Below are 22,588 nucleotides of genomic sequence, written 5' to 3'. Positions count from 1 at the left end.
TATCCTTCTAAGAACAAAACATCTGCCAATATCAATGCTTTGGATTTCTTGGGGGAAGTAAATATATTAGCTATGAATAAATCTGGCTTTATTAAATAACCAACATAGGTACCACTTTTTTTTTTTTAACCCTTTTATAGTAAACTCCATGTCCAGGGGGAATAGGTTCCAGGATCCTCTGGCAGACATCAAAATCCTTAGATGATGAAGTCCCTTACATAAAATGACATGCTGTTTGCATATGACCTATTCACATCCTCCCATATATCTCATTTACTTTTGGGCAAGCTCCCCCTAAGTTGCCCAGACTGTGCTCTAAATGGCTAGGTCCGTCATCCTTCTGTCTCAGCATCCAAGTACCAGGGCCTGGCCAGTGCCCAGGTCCCTATGCCTTAACGCACTGTTAATGCTATGTAAATGGTCCTAGTATTTAAGAGAATAACGAGGGGGACGTTTGTGCATGTCCTTTACATTTTTTTTTTTTTTCCTGAATAGTTTGGATCTGTGTTAGCTGAATCCACAGGGAAGGAACCATGATCAGGGCCGGTGGGCTGTAAATGCAACCTCTTCTCGGCTTAAGCAGAGCTAAACAAGGGGTCCCTGGAACACCCTGGAGGTACGCAGAGCCCCGTTTTCTCCAGGCCTGTTGGCAGCGTCCTTAGACTCTCCATACCCTTGCCAAAAGGGTTGAGAACCCCAGTGCTGGGCGGGGGCTCGGGGGGTACAGCGCTTGCCTGGCACTGTTAGTCATCGAGTCCTTGCTTCCCCAATGTTGAAGAATAACACCAGAGAAGCACACGGAGGCAAGGTCAGAGTAGAAATTAGAAGTTTATTAAAGGACAGCAGAAAAGACTTCCCCCGGAGAAAGAAGGGGACCCAAGAGGTGGAATGCGTGGAAGTGCGGTTGTCTCCCCTTTTTATAGTTCTTTCAGTGATGGAATGTAGGTTGGAAGGCCCGAGGGGTAGGACACAGGTGGGCCAAAGAAGTAATCTGGGCAGGAAGGACTTATTAACATTTCTTTGGGATGGACTTTGGGCCTAGGACTTCATTAACATTCCATGAGTTGTCCTGCGTTTCCCGGGATTTATTCCGTGGCCTCCATTTTAGATCTTACGGAATATTAGACCCGATTTACCTAACGACACTGACTGCCTAACTTTAAATCTGGCTTCAGCACCGCATATAAGTAAGCGATAAAAGTCCATCAACAACTAAGAGCAGACATATATATATATATATATAAAAACACAGCTCTAAAGCGCTCCTTCCCGACAGCTTGCCCACCTCCGGAGCCCTGGGGGGACGCCGCGCCCGCAGGCCCGACTCCTCTCCCCGCAGCCCCCCACGCCAAGACGTCACAAAGGCCCCACCTCCTCCCCACGGGGGCGGCGGGGGCAGGTGGGACACCGCGAGGCTCACCGCGACGGGGGCCCCACCATGCCCTCCAGGGCTCCTCGCCCCGCACCAGCCGGCCGAAGATTCAGCAGCGACTTCCTCGCGAACCGACCTGAACGCGAAGGCGGCCCACACGTCACTCGGGCGCGTGAGCTCCGGCCGGCCACCTCGCCGCAGCCGCCCAAGGCGTGTGCGCATGCGTGCGACGGGCGCGCTCCTCCCGGGGACCGTTTCCAACGCGCTGGACGCATGCGCCGCGCGACGCCCTGCGGCCTGGGGAAGGAGGTGCTTCTGCCCCAACTCGGACGCGCTTGCGCAGTGCCCGGACGCGGGCGTTTCTCCTTTTTTTTCGAATCGGGTTTGAGGGGTAGATTCGAGTTACAAAATGGCGGCCTAGACTGCGCTCCCCGCCGTTTCCCTGGGGGTCTCTGGCTTAGTGGATGTCTCCGCGTCTCGGTGCCGAGCTCACAGACACGCGGCCCCCGGGGGTCATGGTGTTGGAGACTCCGGGCTTGCTGGCCACCAAGTCCTCCGAGGCTCTCAGCGCACCGGAAGCGGCCAGCCGCCGCCTGGGCCCCGAGCGCAGCCATCGCCGCCGCGTCCCTGCTCGCCGCCCCACCCACGAGCCAGCGAGAGCTGCGGCGGCCGCCGGAGAGGTGCGGGACCAGGTGGAGGGCGGCGGCGACGTGCGGGGCCGGCCGGGGGCGGAAGGAACAGGCGGGGCCGGGACGGGGAGGTGCGGGACCCGGGCGGAGGGGACCGGCGGGGCCGGCGGCGGGGCGCGGGACGCGGCGGCGCAGCTCGGGCGGGCGGCGGCCTCCCTCAGGCGCGTCCCCGCCGTGCCCCGCGCTTCCCGCCGTCGCCCGGCCTCCGAGCAGCGGCGTGGGGATGCGGGTCTTCCGCGGCGTCGCGGGCGGCCTCTTCCCTCGTCCTCCAGCAGGTGCCTTGCCGTCCGGGTCAGATCTCTTCTCGGAGGCGCCACTGCAGGCGTCCTCCCGGGGCCGAGGCGCCCCCTGTCACCCGGACGTTCGGGTTCCCAGCACGCGGCGTCGTCGCGGAGGTCTGCCGCCGCACCCCCGGGGCCCGCCTGTGTGCGCCGTAACCGCAGCCCAGGACCTGGGCGCCTGGCCTTGCTCCATTGCACACAGGTGTATCAGTCCCCTCTCTGTGTCTAAAAAGGGCAGCCTTATCTCGTGACATGCTTTGGAATAACATGCGAACTTGGTAAAATGGTTTTTAAAGTCCGGCGCTTATTGGAACTGTCTTTTTCTACACTACGACTTTTAAGTTTTGGGGAAAAAATAGCCTCTGTTTCTAACAAAACTTTTTTCTTCAATTATACTTATAAAGCTCTTTCTTTGTTCCAGGCACTGTTGTAACTAGGCTCTTTATCTCATTTAATGTTCCTAATGAACTCTTCCCTGCCCTGCAGATAAAGAAACTGAGGCAGAAAAATTAATTACTCAAGATCTCACAGCTAGGGGCTAGGGATGTGGCTCAAGCGGTAGCGCGCTCGCCTGGCATGCGTGCGGCCCGGGTTCGATCCTCAGCACCACATACCAACAAAGATGCTGTATCCGCCAAAAACTAAAAAAAAAATAGATATTAAAAATTCTCTCTCTCTCTCTCTCTCAAAAAAAAAAAAATCTCACAGCTAGAAAATGGCAAAATCAGATGCCAGCCTCTTGGGTTTTCTCATATATGTAGTGCCCAAGATCGCTAATTCAACAACAGATAGAACCTCTAGGAGCTGAACAGCTTGGGCCATTTGAGAATTTCAGTAGGCAAAACTAACCTCCCTGCTTTCTGGTTATGCTGACTTGATAAGTGTGCTCGAAAATGAAAGCTACTACATTAATTTAGCTTGTTTTACTCTGCCAGTTATCTCTAAAGGTATAGGTGTGAGTTAGATAGATATTAAACTTACCTCCCGCCCCCCAATACTGGGTATTGAATCCTGGGACCTACTACCACTGAAACCTACTACCAGCCCCCACCCCTTTTTTTTCTAATTCAAGACAGGGTCTTGCTAACTTTGACTTTGCAAGTTAAAGCAAGTTCAGGACTGGCCTGAACTTGAGATCCTCCTGCCTCAACTTTCCTAGTCACTGGGATTGTACACCACCACCCTTGCACCCAGCAACATTTTCTTACTACCTTTTTTTCCTTTTTCAACTCCACCCCTTTTGCCCCATAGTTAAATCTTTGATAACATTATCATTCCAACCTCTCACCTCTTTCGCCCTCTGGTGGCGAAGTTAATGAATAGCCGGAAGAATCCAGAGACAGTCTGAATAGTTCAGTAAGGAATTTTATCTATTCCTCTATTTGTTTTTGTTTCTGTGAAAAAATCAATAGCAGAAATTGACCAAGTGTTTTGGGGGAGGCATTAAGAAGAGAAGACTCTCAGGTGATGCTGGAAACTATATGCTAAATCTCATACTTTATATTTTAAAATCTTGAACTTTAAATCATTCATTCCATAATTACAAAAAAAGAACATGCTTGTAAGAGAGATTTCAAAGACTATTAAAGATTTACTAAAAGCTGAAAGCCCTTAGTCATTAGATTTTGGAGGACTTTGGAATATCAACATCTGAATTTTGTTCTATAGCAGTAGGTGATCTATGAATTTGTGTCTTAATGACTTGGATATTTTGGGAAGCTTAATCTCATAGGTTGTGGTATTGAGCACAAACTCAGGAAGCAATTCAAGCAAGTTTAGTCAGCCCTGGAGGGTACTAAGAATTAAATGGGAAGGGTTTTTTTTTTTTTTTTTTTTTGTCTACTTGGCAGGTGAATTAGTAAAGAAACCAGTCTACCCCCAAACAAAGCTCTCAGTTCTAGTTTTTTGTTTTGTTTTTTCTTTTGTTGTTACTTCTTAAACAGCAATGGATGTGATGTTAGGACAGGAAATAATTGCAAATTTAAAGGGATGGACACAAGCACACTCTGTGGATAGGTGATTGAATCCACTGCTGAAGTAATGCTGTCAGTTCCCCAACTCCTACCCTTTCCCCTAAGGCTATGACATTAGAAAAGTTAAGCTGATGATCTGTTTTTGAAGCACTACACATTCTCAGAATGTTGGTGCATCCATATTGAATCAGTTTCTACTGGCATCACTAATGTTTTTGTTTCTTACTAGAGTGAATTTTTAAAATTCTTAATTTTTATAGTTCTTTGTGAAAGCCATATCTTGATCTAGAAAGTTTACATTTTTTTTCCTCTGTTTTCTGTGATTTAGATTCGGAAAAATGGCCAAAAGAATTGCCGAGAAGGAATTGACAGATAGAAACTGGGACCAAGAAGATGAAGCTGAAGAGGTAAAAAAAAAAAAAAAAAGTTTCCCCCAGAATGATTTCTTATTGTACCTACATTTAGTTCATTTTGGGGTTCCTCCTGAAGAATTGTGGTAGAATTAAGTCAGACATTTTAAGAACATCCCAAATGGGTGGTACTGTGGTTTCTTGTGACTTGTGTGCTTTTCCACTAGTGCCTGTTCCTAAAATATTCTTTGGAAAAGCACCTTCCCCCTGAATTTCATATACTTGGCAGCATTCAAAACCCATGATTTTGAGTAAGTCATTTTAGTCATGACTGAAGAGTGACTTAAGTGATCTGGTCATGAGGCTAGCTCAGTGCTGGCACTCAGGTAGGAAACGCATCACCATCTCAGGCTGCTGTCCCTGTCACTTTAGGTTTCAGAAGTTGAGGCTGTTTGCCTTACTCAAATTCTTCTTGTTCCTATTCTCATGGTAGAGCTGATACCCCCAGCAGTTGCATTATTAGTAATAGAATTCCTAGTCTGTAGTTTCTTTAGAAGCAAAATGAAAATCGTCTTCCCTGAATAAATCTCACCATGTTTCTCTTAGGAAGAATAAAATGTAATTGCATTTCTAGTGTCTCACCAGCAGTTGATACTGCTAGGCCAGTTCACTCAGGACATCTGTAGCCAAGTTTTTAGCCTTTCAAATTTATAACATAGTCTAAGTAAGGAAAAGAAAAAAGGTAAAAGAATTTTACAGGAGTGTTTCTAAGCTTATTCTTTGACTAATATCTTCCTTTCTGAATCAATCTTTTCTGTTACTTTTGTTTTTGCCTTTAGAAGTAGATATACTTTACTTTTTAAAAAAAAAAATTATTTGGTTTTGGGGAACCAAAATCACAGTGTGTTAATGTTTTCACAGGACCTTTAACTGAAGGTTTTTCTGTGTATGTTTTTGATGTGGTTTGTTTTGTTTCTGGTACTTGGTATTGAACCCATGACCTCATGTGTGCTGTTAGTGCTCTACCATTGAGCTACATTGCCAGCCCCTTTTTTAGAATTTTATTTTGAAACAGGGTCTTGCTAAGTTGCCTAGACTGGCCTTACACTTGTGCTCCTCCTGTCTCGGCCTCCCCAGTAGTTAGTATTACAGGTGGTGACACCATGCCTGGCTGACTTGGAATTGAGTCTTTTTCTTTTTTTCTTTGATGCTGGGGAGTGAATCCAGGGGTGCTTAACCACCGAGCCACATCCCCAGCCCTTTGTTGTATTTTATTTAGAGACAGGGTCTCACTGAGTTGCTTAGGAATTTACTAAGTTGCTGAGGCTGGTTTTGAACTCTAATCCTCCTGCCTCAGCCTCCTGAGCTGTTGAGATTACAGTTTGTGCCACTGACCCCAGCAAAACCTTTTTTTTTTTTTTTTTAAGAAGTGGACACAGGGCTGGGGTTGTGGTTCAGTGGTAGAGTGCTCGCCTAGCACATGCGAGGCACTAGGTTCAATCCTTGGCACCACATAAAAATAAATAAAAAATAAAGGTATTGTGTTCAACTATTTAAAAAAAGATGGACACAATACCTTTATTTTTATTTTATTTTATTTATGTGGTGCTAAGTGTTGGGAAAAGTATAAACGGCAGCCGTACCCCAGAGAAAAAACCCCAACATGGCGCCTAAGGACTTCTTCTTCCTACCTTCTTCTTTTCTGCAGTGGCACGAAAAGTTCCCTCCCGTGTGAACTCTCCCGCTGGCGCCAATTTCAAATCTCGCTGGCGGGGAACCTTAACCCCAATGAGAACTAATTCCTGGGCTCTGGAGCTGATATCTGGAAGAACTTGCCAATAAACGGGTGGCCTGCCATTTATCTAAGGCCTACCATCTCCCCCTTAGTTCTATATAAGCACACAGCTTTTTGCAATAAAATTGGAATTCTCCCGGCGAAGTGTCTTTGCGTGGGGAATTCTTTCACTAAGGATCAAACCCAGTGCCTCACATTAAGCAAACGCTCTACCACTGAACTGTGACTCCAGCCACCAGTGAATCCTTTGTTACGGATTTTTTTTCCCCCTCAGGTCTAAGCACAAGTACATTCAGGGCTATAGTAAAATCTAGACTACCGTATAATGATTTTCTTTGGCATTAAAATATTCAGGAATGAAAAAAGTCCCACTTGGACAGGTTCTAATGACATGAGTATGGAAGGATTGCATTAATTACATTTAATTGGGACAAGTGTGTCCAAATGATCTCTTGTGTAGGTGTAACAATGAATACCTTTAAGTTTTGTATGATCTGCAGTAATTATAAATGAGATTCCTTTACAAGAAGTATTTTGCTCTAGCCCTACAGGATAAAAGAAGAGTTGAAGTAAAGACAAAGATCATTAGCAAACTTCAGTTTGCAGACATAGGACTTTTAGCATGTTATGGAAGGGCAGAGTCAGCGTAGAGTGCTGGGAGCCTCTGGCACCTTTTGGTGGGCAAGTTGGGCAGGATTTTCTTTTTCTCTGTCCTGGAGGTAGAGCCCAGAGATGCTCTACCACTGAGCTACATCCCCAGCCCTTCACCCTATTTTGTGTGTAGGTGTGTGTGAGAGACAGAGACAGACAGTGTCTTGCTAGTTGCCTAGGCTGGCCTTGAACCTGTGACCCTCCAGCCAAGACTCTTCTTAAAAATTATGTGTATGTGGGCTTTGGGGTATAGCTCAGTGATAGAGTGCCTGATTAGCATGCACAAGGCCCTGATTTCAGTCACCAGCACTGCAACAAAAGGGGCAGGGGTGTTATAAATAAAATTTATTTTTAAAAACTATTAGAGTAGATGCAGGCATCTGGGTTTCACAATGGGTTGCCCCATCAGCTATTCATGATCTTTAAGATACTTTTCTGTTTTTAAATGATAGCTTATATTTTTTAAAGAAACCTTTAATTTTTTTCTAAACTTTTGTTGAGAGCCACAGTTTAGTCAGAATGACGCCTGGCATTTTGCTAGAGGGAATGGTTGAAAGGTGACCCTGCTCCGGGAATAGGGCGGCTCCGGGATTAGGGTGGATCTTGCTGCTTTGGGCGCCCACTACTTTGGAGTTCCCATTGAGTTCTCCTGGAAGAATTGGCTCAGGGAGCCCTGTGGAAGGACTGTATTCCCAGGAAGTGTGTGTAGAGTGCTGGTGAGAGTTCGGGAATAAAGAGTTGCTGTTTGAACCTACAAGGCTATATGGCGGCTCCGTTATTTTGTGCCCAGACAGACTGCAGCATTTATTAATAATATCCAGTATATATCCAAAATATTTGAAGAATTGGCATCAAAGTTTTGATGGTCTTATCTTTTCAAAAACTGTTGTGTGTATACTCCTCTCTTTGAATTGGAATTTGAAGTTTGGATTTGTATATTGTAGAAGACAGATGGTTTGCCTAGCTAGAAGTAGAGTCCACAAGGGAAAAAAAAAAAATATATATATATATATATACACACACACACACTATTTTCTGTTAATTATTAATCATATTAGTGGGTTTCACTGTGACATTTCCCAAATGCATATAGCATGCTTTGATGGTATCCACTTGCCCTCTCTTGCCCATCCACACCTTCCCCTTTGCTTTCCCCAACGCTTCTCCTTCCCTAACACTCCATCTTCTGCTTTAGGTAGATGTAAGCCATTTCTGTTAACAAGCCCTCTCCATAGTATTAACAGTATTTTAAAGCCATATTAGGTAAGTTTGTCTGCACTTGCTGTTTTGTTCAGCATTTTACCTCCTTTTGTCCTTAATCTTTCTGTGTTTAATTTGTATGCCCTGCAGGTGGGAACATTTTCAGTGGCCAGTGAGGAAGTCTTGAAGAATAGAGCCATAAAGAAAGCAAAGCGGAGAAATGTTGGGTCTGAAGTAAGTGCCTTAGTGGCTTTGCTACTGAATACTGACTCTTTCGGAATACAGAGCTTTTCTTCCTTTGGGAACAATCACAGCAACAAATGCTTTTTTAAAAAAATGCTTACTCCTTTGTGTAGCTCATGGGAGAGAGAAGAAAATAATAAATGTCACATCCATGTCTTAAAGGAAGCTTCTTTATTTGAGGAAGTAAGATGAGTAGGGGCAAATGCAAGCCCAGTGATACCGTGAGAGTAAAAGCCAGTGTAGCAGTTCAGAGGCTGGAGATGTGGTGTGGGTGGGGTAAGAAGGGAACTTGGAAAAGGTGTCTTCAAGTCTTCACCTACTCCTGGGACCAAATTATAGGGAGTAGTTCCTTCACTATGCGAGAAATGTGTCAGTTTTCTTTCTAGTTTAGTATATTAAGATATTTTGTTCTTGTGCTCAGAAAGATAAAAGATGAGGACTGGGGGTGTAACTCAGTGATAGGGCACTTGCCTAGGGAGGCCCTGGGTTGGATCCTTAGCAGTGCAGAAAAAGAAGAGTTGTAACTTCTGAATTGGAATCATGTGGTCAGTATTCATCAGTCACCCCACCTTTCAGAACTCCTCCCCAGTACAGTCCTCACCCTTGACACACTCCAGACCCACAAGTGTGGTTTTGGTGATCTTGGATATCTATTGTCAGGCAGGAGAAACAGCTTTAGACATCTTGCATGGCAGCTTTGGAATAAACCTCCTTAGCCACACATTCTGCAATTCTCAAGTTTCAGTCCCAAAGGAACTGTATTCTTATATTTTTCTTTTTTAATTGTTAATAGACCTTCATTTTATTTATTTATTTATTTGTGATGCTAAGAATCAAACCCAGTGCCTCACACATGCCAGGTAAGTGCGCTACTGCTCAGCCTCAGCCCCAGCCCCTCCCTTTCTGTTCTCACTTTGAGAAACAGTAAAATGGAATCCTTATTATAGAAATAGTAGGTAGACATGGTGGCACATACTTGTAATCCCAGCTCCTCAGAGGCAGGTAGGAGAATCACCTGAGCCCAAAAGTTTAAGGCCAGCATGGGCAACACAGCGAGACCACAAAATACAGAAACAAAAAAAGAAAGTTTATTATTTTTGAAGGTTTTCATCATAGGTTTTAAGTTCGAAAATGTATAAAGGAAGGAAGAAGGGGGTGGGCAGACAGAGGCTTTGGGAAGGCAATTAGTAAGAAATTTACAGCTAGAGTTACGTAGTGAATCAGTCAGTGTTTCATAAATGATGGTGTGTGTTAAGGGGAAAACAGTTTTTAAAAACGTCTTTACCTAGAATATATGCACCGTGTAATTCAGGGCGGACAAATGCAATCATATAGCAAACTGATTCTCAGGTGGTTCTGTGTGGTCGCTTGTGCACGTGTAGAATGTAGTGATGATAAGTACCCGTTCTCTGCTCCATGGCTGCTCTAGAGGACCTCATTTCCTGGAGCTGTAAAAGCTCTTTGACAGGGAACCTAAGGTTGTCTAGGGTAGTGCTGCCAAAAAGGAGACAGGGAACAAGTCTTAGTGAAGGAAGGGATGGCATGCAGACTTCTTCAGAACGCACCTAGCAGTCAGGACTTGTATTTTGTTTGTTGTTGTTTTTGGTACCAGGGATTGGACCCAGGTGCATTTAGATTTATAATCCTGCTGTTTCGCCCTCCCAAAGTGCTGGGATTACAGGCATGCACCACTACGGCCAGTAGGACTTCTATTTTTAAAATAATTTCAGCTTGAAGATTTTTATCTTTTACAATTAACAAATGTGGTACAGCATGAATTTTTAAAAAAATATCTTTATTTTGTTTATTTTTTATGTGGTACTGAGGTTTGAACTCAGTGCCTCATATGTGCAAGGCAAGCCCTCTGCCACTGAGCCACAACCCCAGCCCCAGCATGATGTTTTGAAATAGTATTCATTGTGGAATGGCTAAGTTGAGTTGACTAACTTGTATTATCACACTTTTTTTTTTTTTGTAGTTGTAGATGGATAGCATGACTTTATTTTGTTTATTGTTTTATGTGGTGCTAAGGCTCGAACCCAGTGCCTCACACATGCTAGGCAAGCACTCTGCCACTGAGCTACAGCCCCAGCCCTTATTTATTTTTTAAAATTTGGTAAGAACACTTAAAGCTCAGCACATTAACTCTACTAAGTATATGTCTTGAGTTTAGTTGTTATTATTTTAATTCCGGGGTGTTTTTTTTTTTCCTGGTCTGATTTCATTATTATCTTAAGACTGGTGACTGGTTGGCAGTTGTGGTATGGAGCTGAGTGATGTTGGTAGTTCTCTCACTGAGAAGATGCAAGGAAAGATGGAATAACTTAATTAAGGATGAGACAGTTCAGTTTGCAAATGTGGCATTTGAAAATCCTGTGAAGTTCTCTCCAAGACACTGGATACAGAACAGGAATTAGGGCGGATGAGAGGTGGATGGGGTGCTGGGAGTTCTCACCACACAGATGGCGGAGACACCACCAGAGTGGACGAAGAGGCAGTCAGAAGGAGCCCATAGTGAGGAGTGGGCAGCAGCAGGTCAGCAGAAGGAGAATCCTGGGGAGCCCTGGAACTGGGAAAGGACAGAAACATACGTGGATAATTGAAATCCAAATTTAATTTGGGTTATAACTTTTAGCCTCTAGTTTTCGTGAAACTTGGATATTTGAAAAATAATGTCATATCATTTGCTATAAGCACAAATGTGGCTTTTCCCAATAGTGGATTTGCCTATTGAACAGATCTTAGCACTAGAGATCCATGGATAATAAAATAATCCAGAATATCTCTGCCTTGTGGAATTTAACTTCTAAATTAAGTTTAAGGGTCTATATTTTTTCCTCCATATGAATCCTAAAGAAAAATCAGGGAGATTGGGGAATATCATAATGTTTCAGGGCCCAAGGAGCCAAATTGAGTACATCCCATTCAGTTTTTTTTCTCACTCTTCTGAAGGTCTGTCTTATGTGTCTCTCCTTTTTTTTTAATAGTGGTTTTTGTTAGTTTGGGGGGTTATTTTAGAGCTAATTTACTATTGCTAAATTACAGTAATTTCTAAAATAGCTGTAAACATCTTGTAACTTTAAATCTAGTGTGTTTCAGTGGTCAGTAAACATCTGGAATTTTGTAGAGTTGATTGAAACTTGTGTTTTTAGAAATATATGCAGTAGTATTCAGGCTCACTGGCCCCTAGACAGTGAAGAGGTCTGGTTGAGGTGATTTTTTGATGAGATGGTGGTTGATACATTTATGTTTGTACTCTTTGGGGGAGAAGCAGATTGTTGTTCCCTATGGTGTCACCACTATTTTAAATGGATGAAAGATTTATAAAAAAAATTATGGCCAGTTTAGCAAAACACTGTAAACTGAGAAACTGTTCTCCAGAAGTCCCCCAGGGACAGAAAGCAGCTTTAGAATTTCCTAATGAATGCCAAACATTTCCAGATCCTCTATGGTTGGAGATATGAGCAAGCTAGCACAAGGGGAGAGGCTGCTAGAAAGGTCTTGTCAAAGACGTCAAACTTAAGAAAGCAGCAAGAAAAATGCCCTGGATTGCTCAATTACTGGAAAATCTCTATTTGAAATATGACCATTTTCTGAAGCTCTCTAGGCTGAGAACAACTGGAAAACAACAAAAGTTCCTAGGAAATGAGATCAATGGTAAAATACCTTTAGTTAACCTAATGGGATGTTTCTAAAACTTCCTTAGGTAAGTTGCCTTTGGAAGGTACATGAAGGATCTTTCCTTCAGATTCAGTTGTATTGGGTGTGTGTTCAGTTACCATTCTGAAGCTGGATGGGAGATACGTGGATTTACTGCATTGATCTCTATTAACCTTTTATGTCTACATATGCACAAGACATTTTTAAAAATATAACTGATTGTAAATGGTGCCTGCCTGAAGGTGCCAGCTTTGGATCGCCAGGCCTTCAAATGCAGTCTTTCCATGCAGTGCTGGTTGCGCCACCAGTTTTTCGTGAAGTACAGATTACCTGTGGAAGCTGGGTGCTCTGCAGTCAAAAGGATATTGTCACTTCCTTGCTTATTTGCAGATAGGAAAGGCCCTTTCCTAACATGTGTTCTCTGCTCATATTGCAGTCTGACAGTGGAGGAGCCTTCAAAGGTTTTAAAGGCTTGGTTGTGCCTTCTGGAGGTGGAGGGTTTTCTGGATTTGGTAGTGGCCCTGGAGGGAAGCCTCTGGAAGGACTGTCTAATGGAAACAGCACTAGTGCCCCTCCCTTCACTGGTGCAAGGGCAGCAGCAGAGCCTAAGGCAACCTTTGGTAAGTAGCCCTCCTCCTCAGCCACCTCATATGAATGGAATCTAGGAGAAATAACTTTGTAAAGAAGTTTCTCTTGTACAAACCCTCAGTCCTCAGTCTGTAAGCAGAAACAACAATAATGTCAGGGATGGAACTTTGGGGAGATATTGGCTATGTATACAGTAGGCAGATAGGCAGAGCACAAGTTTTCAAGCCAAAACAGATCTGGATTCTGAGCTCAGTTCTGCCAGTTATGAACTATATGACCTTGGCAAAGTTCCTTAACCTCTGACCTTCAGAATTGACCTAAGAGAGCTGAGGTTGTAGCTCAGTGGTCGAGCACTTGCTTAGCATGGCTGAGGCACCCTGGATTCCATCCCAAACGCAGCAAAATAAAAAAAAAAAAAATGAGGTGAAAAGGAAAAATGCTTCATAGACCCTTTATGAAAGTTTGCCTGCTTGTCCATTAATTCATTATGGACATGTGTACCAAGGGATCTGTGTGCTTCTTACCACGATGGTCACTGGGAATTCCTATGACACTGTCCCTGGTCACAGAGCCCTCCCAGGCTATGTTTGAACAAAATGTGTTGATTACCTGATCCTGTTTTAAGGGAGTTAGTCAAGAACTCTTGGGATTTACACAGAGAACAGGAACATGTGATGATTCTGACTGGTTGGGTTTTATTTAGCTAATTATTCTGAAAGTTTATACTGTTTGATTTTTATACTGTGTACTTTCTGTTACAGTTTGAACTACTTTAGTACATGTTTTTGCCAGCAACTTTGGGAATTAAAATCTTTTACTAACAATATTTCTGCCAGTTCTGTTTGAAATGAACATTGTTTTAAAGGAAAAATTTTTACTTTAAAAATATAGAGACTTAATGTTAGTCATACAGTGAATACTGCTCTTTGCCATAACCAGCCTTGATATCCAGATCCTAAATATTCCCTCTTAAACACGCGCTTGTAGTACTGCAACAAAACAGGGTATAGTTAAAGCAGAACAAGACAGAAGAATGGTGTAAAAATCCAGATGGCTTCATCAAATTAGTTTTAAAATAAATTGTTCAAACTTTAATTTCCTATAGGTTCTTTTGCTGCAAATGGCCCAACTGCCTTGGTGGATAAAAAGATTTCAGATCCCAAAACTAACGGCAGCAGTCCGCAGCCCTCGTCCTCCAGCCTTGCTTCTAGCACAGCCTGTGCAGGGAGCACCTACCACAAACAGCTGGCGGCCTTGAACTGCTCCGTTCGGGACTGGATAGTGAAGCACGTGAACACAAACCCCCTGTGTGACCTGACACCCATCTTTAAGGACTATGAGAAGTACCTGGCCACTATTGAGCAACAGCATGACAATAGTGGCAGTGGAAACTCTGAAAGCGGAACGAGCCAGATGTCAGTTGACACACAGACCCCTTCCCTGTTTGGTTCAGCAAAACTATCACAAGAGTCAACATTTTTGTTTCATGGCAACAAAACTGAGGACATATCTGAGAAGAAAATGGAGGTTGCGTCTGAAAAGAAAACCGACATAACACCAGAAGCAGCAAGTGTCTCATTTAATTTCGGCAAGAAAATTGATAGCTCTGTTTTGGGCTCACTGAGCTCTGGTCCCTCGGCTGGATTTTCATTTTCACCTGGAAACTCCAGTTTATTTAGTAAAGATATTACCCAGAGTAAACCAGTTTCTTCACCATTTTCTGCTAAAACATTGGAGGGTCAAGCAGAAGGTGGCAGTAATGAATGCAAAGGTAAATTTTAAGATTATCATTGTAAGTTTTATATTTGTAAATTTTGTGTTTAGTGGGAAAAGCATATTTTTTTTCCCCGTTCCAGGTGGATCTCACATTGTGACTCCATTGCATCCTGCTTGTGTTGTCCTGGATAAAGTTTATTAGTCCTTACTTGTAAAATGACCTAGGACCTATTTTGTAGGGTTGTTGGAAGGATTATAAAATGGGACTCGGAGGTAGTGGTATAGTGCTTGTTTGGCGTGCATGAGGCCCTGGATTCCATCCCCAGCACCCCCCACCCCCCAAAAAATATATACACACATATAAAGAATATGTGTAGCCAGGCATATGGTGGTGCAGGCTTGTAATCCCAGCAGCTCTGGAGTCTGGAGCAGGAGGATCCCAAGTCCAAAACCAGCCTCAGCAACTTATTGAGGCCTTGAGCAACTTTGTCAGATCCTCTCAAAATAACAAAAATAAAATAAACAGGCCGAGAAATGGCTCAGTGATTAAGCACCCTGGGTTAAATCCCTGGTACCGAAAAGAAAAAATATATCTAGCATTAATGGTTTTGAGAAGTATCAAACACATGGCTTTGCATTTAAAGAGATTGACTTCTCATAGCACAGCAATTAAACCAACACAGTGGTTCCCCTACAAGTCTGAAATTCAGCTTCCTGAAGGTCAGTGGTGGGTTCTGAGTGACAGTTCTGTCTGTAGCACCAATGCCACAGACCAGGCAGCAGCCAGAGCCTTCCTTCCATTCCCTCTGCTCTTGGCTCTCTTTTTCTTTCTTTTTTTTTGGGGGGGGGTGGGGGGTAACCAAGGATTGAATTCGGGCACTGAGCCACTGAGCCACACTCCCAGTCCTGTTTTGTAGTTTATTTAGAGACAGGGTCTCACTGAGTTGCTTAGTAGTGCCTCTTTTCACTGAGGCTGGCTTTGAACTCTGATCTCCTGCCTCAGCCTCCCGAGCTTTTTTATTGGTACTTTATAGTTGTACACATTGGTGGGATTTGTTGTTACATATTTGTACATTTACACAATGCAGAGTTGCTTTTTGATTTAGCAAGTTTTCTTGCAGCTGCCTTTTCTTCCAGAGAACCCTTCCCACTTAAACAGAGTCTTAGAGGTTGAGTACTGCCGTGACTGAAAGTGCCTTCTGGCCCAGTTAGCCAGGGAGCTGTAGGAGCAGAGCAGTGAGCCCTGTGGCCATTCAGACAAAGCCACACTTGCTTACACTTGGCTTTGGAGCAATTTCTCTGATGAACTTCCTCTATAAAAAACTTTACTTTTCCTATCATTGTCATTGCTGACATTGCTATTTCTCGGCATGCTGTGGATCCAGTCACAAGAGCGTTTAGAGATGAAGGCATTAGAGGATTCTCTGAGATTTTAGTTCTCCAGCAGATAACCTGAATATAAATAAAAACTATTATTTTTTACACAATAATTAAAATTCAGCAGTGGCCTCCCCCCTCCAAAAACAAAATAAAGAATGGTGTGTGTTTAGTCTTTATATTGGCCTGCATGGGATATCCAGGGTTGGGACTTAGATGGTCAGTAGCAGGCTCCTGCTGCTTTTCCAGTCCTGGGTTGAGCTTGACCGAGTTGTCATGTTTTGTAAGGTGGAGACGAAGAGGAGAGTGATGAGCCTCCCAAGGTGGTGGTCACTGAAGTGAAGGAAGAAGACGCCTTCTACTCCACCAAGTACGAGATGACCCGGGGAGCTGGCTTGGGAGTCCGGGGGCTGTGGGTCAGCTTGTCCTCATCGAGGCCTGAGCTCACCCTGGGCATCTCTGAACTAGAACGGGGAGAACCCTTGGCCTGCTATTTTAAACAGGCCAGGTCTGGAGATTTCCTGCTGAGCACATCTGTCCATGCTTTAGAGACAGACTTCTTCCCCTGCCCCTTTTCTTCCTTCTCTTCCCTTCTCCTTTCATCGTGAAGAAAGTTGGTTTGGTTTTGCTTCTGCTCCTTATCTGGAAGCGTCCCTGACCCCTTCCTGGAGACCTGGTCTTTCTGGATTTTCTTACAGACAAGAATTGGGCACAGTGACCCGTCACCCCTTCTGTTAAGGGTTGTGAGAACTTTGGCCTCCTCTGGTAACGAGGCTATTACTTTGGGTTGGGGAGGGGAGGATTGCTTTGTTTTTAAATGAGCTGCCTCTTTCAGCTGAAGGGAAATTCAAATTTTTCTTCCTCTTGATTAAATGAGATTATTGCTTACAGAGATATTTCCTAAAAGATATTTATACCATTTCATTTATAATGTACAGTTTTTAATAAGAAAAAATTAATAATGAATCCGTAGTTTTCCATTTAACAAATCATCATATCCTCTGAGATTCTTAAGAGTTATTTTCAAGAATTTTTGAGGGACCAACAATTACCTTTGCTTATTTTTAGGATTTTTTTTGGCAGGGGTGGGTTGGGTATTGGAGATTGAGTTCAGAGGCACTTGACCACTGAGCCACACCCCCAGCCCTATTTTCTATTCTTTTTAAAGACAGGATCTCACTGAATTGTTTAGCACCTTGTGTTTGCTGCGGCTGCTTTGTACTTGTGATCTTCCTGCCTCAGCCTCCTGAGCCACTGGGATTATAGACATGCACCACTGTGCCCGGTGTTGCTGAGGCTGGCTATGAACTTGTGATCCTTCTGCCTCAGTCTCCCTAGCTGCTGGGATTATAGGTGTGTGCCACCCAGCTTATTTTTAGTTTTAATTGCAAGAGTGACCCTGACTTTTTTTTTAAGATTTTTTTCTAAGAATAAATCAAATGAGCGGACAGTGGTTTTGTTGTATTAATAACCAAATGTCATGGGAGGCTAGGATGAAATATCATTACTCTATTGTTGAGCCTATTTGAGATTTACCTCAGCATCTTGGGAGATAAAATTGAAGGAGCCTGAAAGAAAATTTTAAAAATAAGAGATAAAGGAAAAGATAGGGTGGGGGCAATGAAGGACAGATTGTTTGTCCTGTTTGTTTCTGGTACTTAAAAGACCAGATCAGCTCTTGAGCTCAGTGCTAGAGGTGCAGATCAAGGAGCCATGGGGTGTCTAAGTATGATTTTGACTGACTTGAGAAAAGATGGCTTTAGCAAGAGTTATTAAAATTTTTATGGCGGTCTAGGGGTATGGCTCAGTGGTACAGTGCCTGCCTGCCATATACACGGCCCTAGGTTCAGTCCCCAGCATTTGAAAATACAGAAATTTTAGGGGATCCACTATTCAATTGGAAAAAATGGGGAGGGATTCTAGAATGTCTAAGTAGATTTTCTTTTTCTGATTTTTATCCAGACCTAGTTGATCTGAATCAATAAAATTATTCTCTGCTTTCATTTAATATAGATTTTTCCACAATAGTGATTTTAGAAAAAACTGACTTGTCACTGAACACCTGACTATACCTGTTATCTTTTTCCATAGGTGTAAACTATTTTACAAGAAAGACAATGAATTTAAAGAGAAGGGTGTGGGGACCCTGCACTTAAAGCCTACAGCAAGTCAGAAGACACAGCTCTTAGTACGGGCCGACACCAATTTAGGTGAGAATTTTTTTTCAGCCTTGTTCCTCCCTGATTTTAATCCTTGAGATTTTGGGGTTTATTGATGTGTTTTTGGAATGGAAGAAGAGATCGTTCAGGCCAAGTCATGCTGTATTTATTCATTAAAGACTTAGTTTTGAATAATAGGGAAACAGTGTGTAAGGAAATGTAGACATGTTTCAAACTAACGAGAAAGGAAATCATTTCGTTTGCTTTGTTAGAAGTGTGACTGAGGCTAGAGAGAAGCTGGGCAGTTCAGGAAATGGGCCATCCCGAGGAGGCCTTGTGTAGATGAAAGCATCAGAGCCCACTGCTGCCCACGCTGTCCGCCCGCCTCCGTTTTTCCCTGGAAACTGCTGGAAGGAGAGCAGTGCTCAGCAGATGGAAGCCGCAGGGCCTGAGATGAATGGCGGGATCGCTAGACCTGTGGCTACAAGCCCGTGTCACAGAGAGAAACTTCTAGGAAGTGTTTTTTCCTTCCCAGGGCTTGAGTAATTTATAATAACGACACCATAATGTCACCATTGCCCAGTAAGTTGTGCTGGTCTCTGACAGAGATGATGTTCTTGTTTGTGGGTCGTACCAGCTCGTTCTTCCTCCAGTCCTCTCAGAGCTGAGCCAGGTGGGTGTGCGAGTGGGAGCATTGGGCAGGGCCACCAGAGACCTCCCGGCACTCTGTCCAGGACAGTGCTAGTACCTGTGAGGGAGCCAGTGCGCATTCTTAATGGCTCCCAGTTTGGGATCCATTGAGTCTGAGCTGCTTCAGGGTTTCGTGCTCATCGAGCTGTGGACTGCTTCCGAGGAGCTCTAGTTGATGTGATTTTGATGTATATTTTCCTTTGTTTTAATGCAGGCAACATACTATTGAATGTTTTGATTCCACCCAATATGCCATGTAGCCGAACAGGGAAAAACAATGTACTCATTGTCTGCATTCCAAACCCACCACTTGATGAGAAGAGTGCCACCGTCCCTGCCACCATGTTGATTCGGGTGAAAACTAGTGAGGATGCAGACGAGTTGCACAGGATTTTACTGGAGAAAAAGGGCGCCTGAAGGTGAAGTCGGAGGAGGCATTGCCAAGTTGCTGCTCCCCCACCTCCCTTTAAACTTAGTTTTTCTTTTCTTTGACCTTCTAAGGACTTCTAGATAACTGTTGTGGGGAAGATTAAGGCCAATAAAACCTTTCAATGTTTTATTTCAATGTCAAGGAACTGTATTCTCCCTTCTTCCAAGACTGACAACTGTGCAAAATACATTCGAATGAAATTTTTTGGAAGTTTTTTAAATGTTCATTTGTTTATTAAACTAACTGTTAGTGATTTCTTAATGGACTGCAGTCAGGGTTTGGATTAGCTTTCCCAAAGGCTTTTCTGATCCGTGGGGTTTCGGGTCGCTACCAGCACTGGCAAGGCTTCCTGACGGCGGATGCGGCATCCAGGAAGAAACCTGCTGGTGTGGTTCTTATGCGTGGGCGCAACGGATGTGTGAGACCAGCACTCTACCAAATGAACCAGCCGCCATGCTGTGACCGATGTTGTCTTCTGCTCTGTTGTATGTTCCGTTTTCAAACTGCAGGGTGGGCACTCACCATTCACTGTGGGTGTGCGTCGTCAACTTATGATTTGCAGACATTGGCCTTTAACCCTGTGGGCTGCTTTACTGTAATTCAGGAACTGCATTTTCATTTTAAAAGGAAGCAGGTTGCTCGAGAAGGAGTTCTTGGGTTTTGCATATCTAGTTTTGTAGTTTTTATTCATGAGGTGCTATTATTTGTTTATTCCCCAGAGACAATTAAGATAGAAGGGGATTATTGCCAGGAATGGGGTTTAAAAGCACAAATTTGGTAGCTTATCATTTCTAGAAATGACCATGGACATCAAACCCTTGAGAAGAGAAGTGAAGTCAGACTGCACTAGAAAAGAAAAATGTGTTCATAGTCACTTGTACCTTAAATGAACCCCATAGATCTAAAAAATTTACGTAGGAGGAGTTTGAATTCACTAGGAAACATGAACTTAAGGTAGTGGAGAAGGAAACTGTGTATGAAGTTTGCCTTTAACTTTAGACAGCGGTATATTTATACACCTATTATCTGAAGTAACTTTTTTTTTAAGAATAAAATACTCCGTGTGTCCATTTGGAGCCATGGTTGTGCCCAGGAATATCAAGTCACTTCTCCAGAGCTGTCAGGTAGCACTAGCTTGCTTTGAAGACTGGGCACGTGAATTACATGCAAGATTTAATGTCTAAATTCCCACTTTGATTCCTTGTGAATTAAAAATGAAAGTGCTAGTGCCAGCTGGTGCTGTCTCAGGGCTCAGGGTCACTGCCCACTTGAAAATCCTCATCTTCAGTATGTAATGTGCCTGACTTAGGAAACAGGAATCAGAATACTTGTGGGTGGTCTGGGTGCTTTTAGAAACTGCAGTCTTCAGGTGTGGTGCGTGGAGCGCTCTGCACGGGTAGCTTGCTCTGGAGCCCTTGAGGTGAGGAGATGGTGAGATTTTGTGATGCCTGTGACTGAGCAGTTTCTGATTTCAGTGGGAGAATTTGGCCTAGAGTGTGGCTCTGAGTAAATACGTGCAGAGAGGTGTGCTGGTTGTGCTGTTAGGGATGTGGCTCAACTTTTACTCTGTTGTGAGGCCTGGGGAGGAGGCGGCAGGTAGGTTTGCATTTACCTTTGAATTGAGAATGCTCAAGAGTTTTCATTAAAGATGATTTATGGTAAGCAAGTGGTTGATACTGTTAAAATGACACTGGCCCTGCCCTATTCATATTAACTTTCTGAAAAATGAAAGGTAATAGGGGGACAAATTTCAGGATGTGACTGCTCAGCCTCACCTGCTGCCTTGGCACCATCCCACATACTCACTCTCAGGCCGCAGAGGAGCATAGCAGTGTCCTGGGGCGTGGGGGGGAGCATGTGTCATAGGTGTTTACAAAAGCAGCATGAAAGCTTGTGTCACCTTCTAACCTCCTTCCCTGACACCAGGTTTGTTTTTAAATTAGTGGATGTGTGTGGCTTTCTTTGTCCTAACATTCCCAGCAAATTTTTGCTGCTAAGACTATCACTATTAAAGTGAGAATTATAGGGGAAAATGATGCTTCGACTCAAAATGTGATATTTTCTTGAAAATTTTTATGCTTTAGGATCTTGTTGGACCCACTTAGTGTATTCATATAAATGAACCTGAGTATGAGTGTATTTTATGATAAAATCCAACACCTTATATATTGCTTGGGGTTAGGGGCCCCTGGAGGGCTTACCCAGTTTTTCTCTACTGTGTGTTAATAACTAATTCTAGCCTGTGGGTTATTTTAGTCTGATATATTCTAACAAAATGTTAGAAGTTAGACTTTGGAATGTTCAATATGGACTGAAAATTTCCATCTTTGGTTTGAAAATCCATAACTTGTATCTCGTGTACGAGACCTGAAGCTGGGCTCGTGTGTGCACGCACTGGTCACACGGCATTTTTAATTCTAAGTCAGATTTCATCTTGATCTCATTCTGGAAGTGGGAGCTCTAGGGAAACCTGGCTTGTTCTGCAGCAAAACCTATAGAGGGCGCAGCCTGTCAGCGTCTTCTCTCCCCATCCTGCGCTGAGTGGCCATCATGTAAGGACTAAGGACTCTCCACTTGATGCGGACAGCACTCTAAGGGAGATGCAAAACTTCTTAACAATCAAATGGATAAACTGTTTGCTTTTTACTTTGTGCTAAGTATCCCGTGGCCTTTTTTTCCCCCAAAACTGATGGGTCCTTGCCATTCCCAGGAGGCAGAAGGCTGAGTGTTATGCCGCCCGCCTTAGTAGAATCACACTGGAAACGTTGGTTTTAAAAGAACTTTAGTGTTTTACATGGGAGGCCAAGTCTGACTGTGGACTGATTTTCTTGAAGAGAATTATGTTTTACAGTTTCAATTCTAAATCATATTCTATGCTGCATGCCAAAAAAAGTAATAATAATGCCTGTTCTTGGAGAGAAAATATTCCACCTTAGCACTAGAATTCAGAACAGGTGTTCACAGAGAGCCTTTCAGTGTGCTGTCGGGTCGAGGTCTGCTGTCCTTGGTGTCTCTGTGGAGTCGCAGTGCAGGTGTGATGGGTTAGAGGGCTCTTCGGACTCTGGCGTCCTCGCACCTTCTCATCCTGGAAACACGGCTTGTCCTGTAGCCTGTAGAGGGCAGCAGCCTGTCGACTGGCCTTTGGTTCTTCCAACCGTGCACTGAGCACAGGCTCTGTGAGTTCCTAGCCAGAGGCCTCCATGGTGAGGACTAAGGACTCTCCATTTGATGCGGACACCACTCTAAGGGAGATGTAGAACTTCTTAGCAATCAAATGGATAAACTGTTGTTTTTACTTTAAATAGGAAATTGTTTTCTAAGACTAAAATACTTGAATTGTTAAACATAATCTCAGTTTGTATTAGTTTTGAATGATCCCGTTGAGGGAGTGTTAATCCATGAAATGTGAATAAA

At 43.6% G+C, this 22,588-nt stretch overlaps 1 protein-coding gene across 1 annotated transcript; it reads left to right on the top strand.

The window, feature by feature from the left end:
• The first annotated feature begins 1,706 nt into the window (after positions 1-1,706).
• Positions 1,707-22,588, top strand: Nup50 (nucleoporin 50). The gene is made up of 8 exons (XM_026394351.2): positions 1,707-2,052; positions 4,644-4,722; positions 8,462-8,545; positions 12,651-12,834; positions 13,908-14,573; positions 16,184-16,265; positions 17,987-18,105; positions 18,959-22,588. Exons 2-8 carry the CDS (start codon positions 4,654-4,656, stop codon positions 19,159-19,161), a joined length of 1,407 nt encoding a protein of 468 aa, XP_026250136.2. The 5' UTR covers positions 1,707-2,052; positions 4,644-4,653; the 3' UTR covers positions 19,162-22,588.

Source organism: Urocitellus parryii, chromosome 5 (genome assembly GCF_045843805.1).
Source record: "Urocitellus parryii isolate mUroPar1 chromosome 5, mUroPar1.hap1, whole genome shotgun sequence".
In the NCBI taxonomy this organism is placed as follows: Eukaryota; Metazoa; Chordata; class Mammalia; order Rodentia; family Sciuridae; genus Urocitellus; species Urocitellus parryii.
Note: the sequence above shows the minus strand (reverse complement) of the source record. Positions and strands in the feature narration are given on the sequence as shown.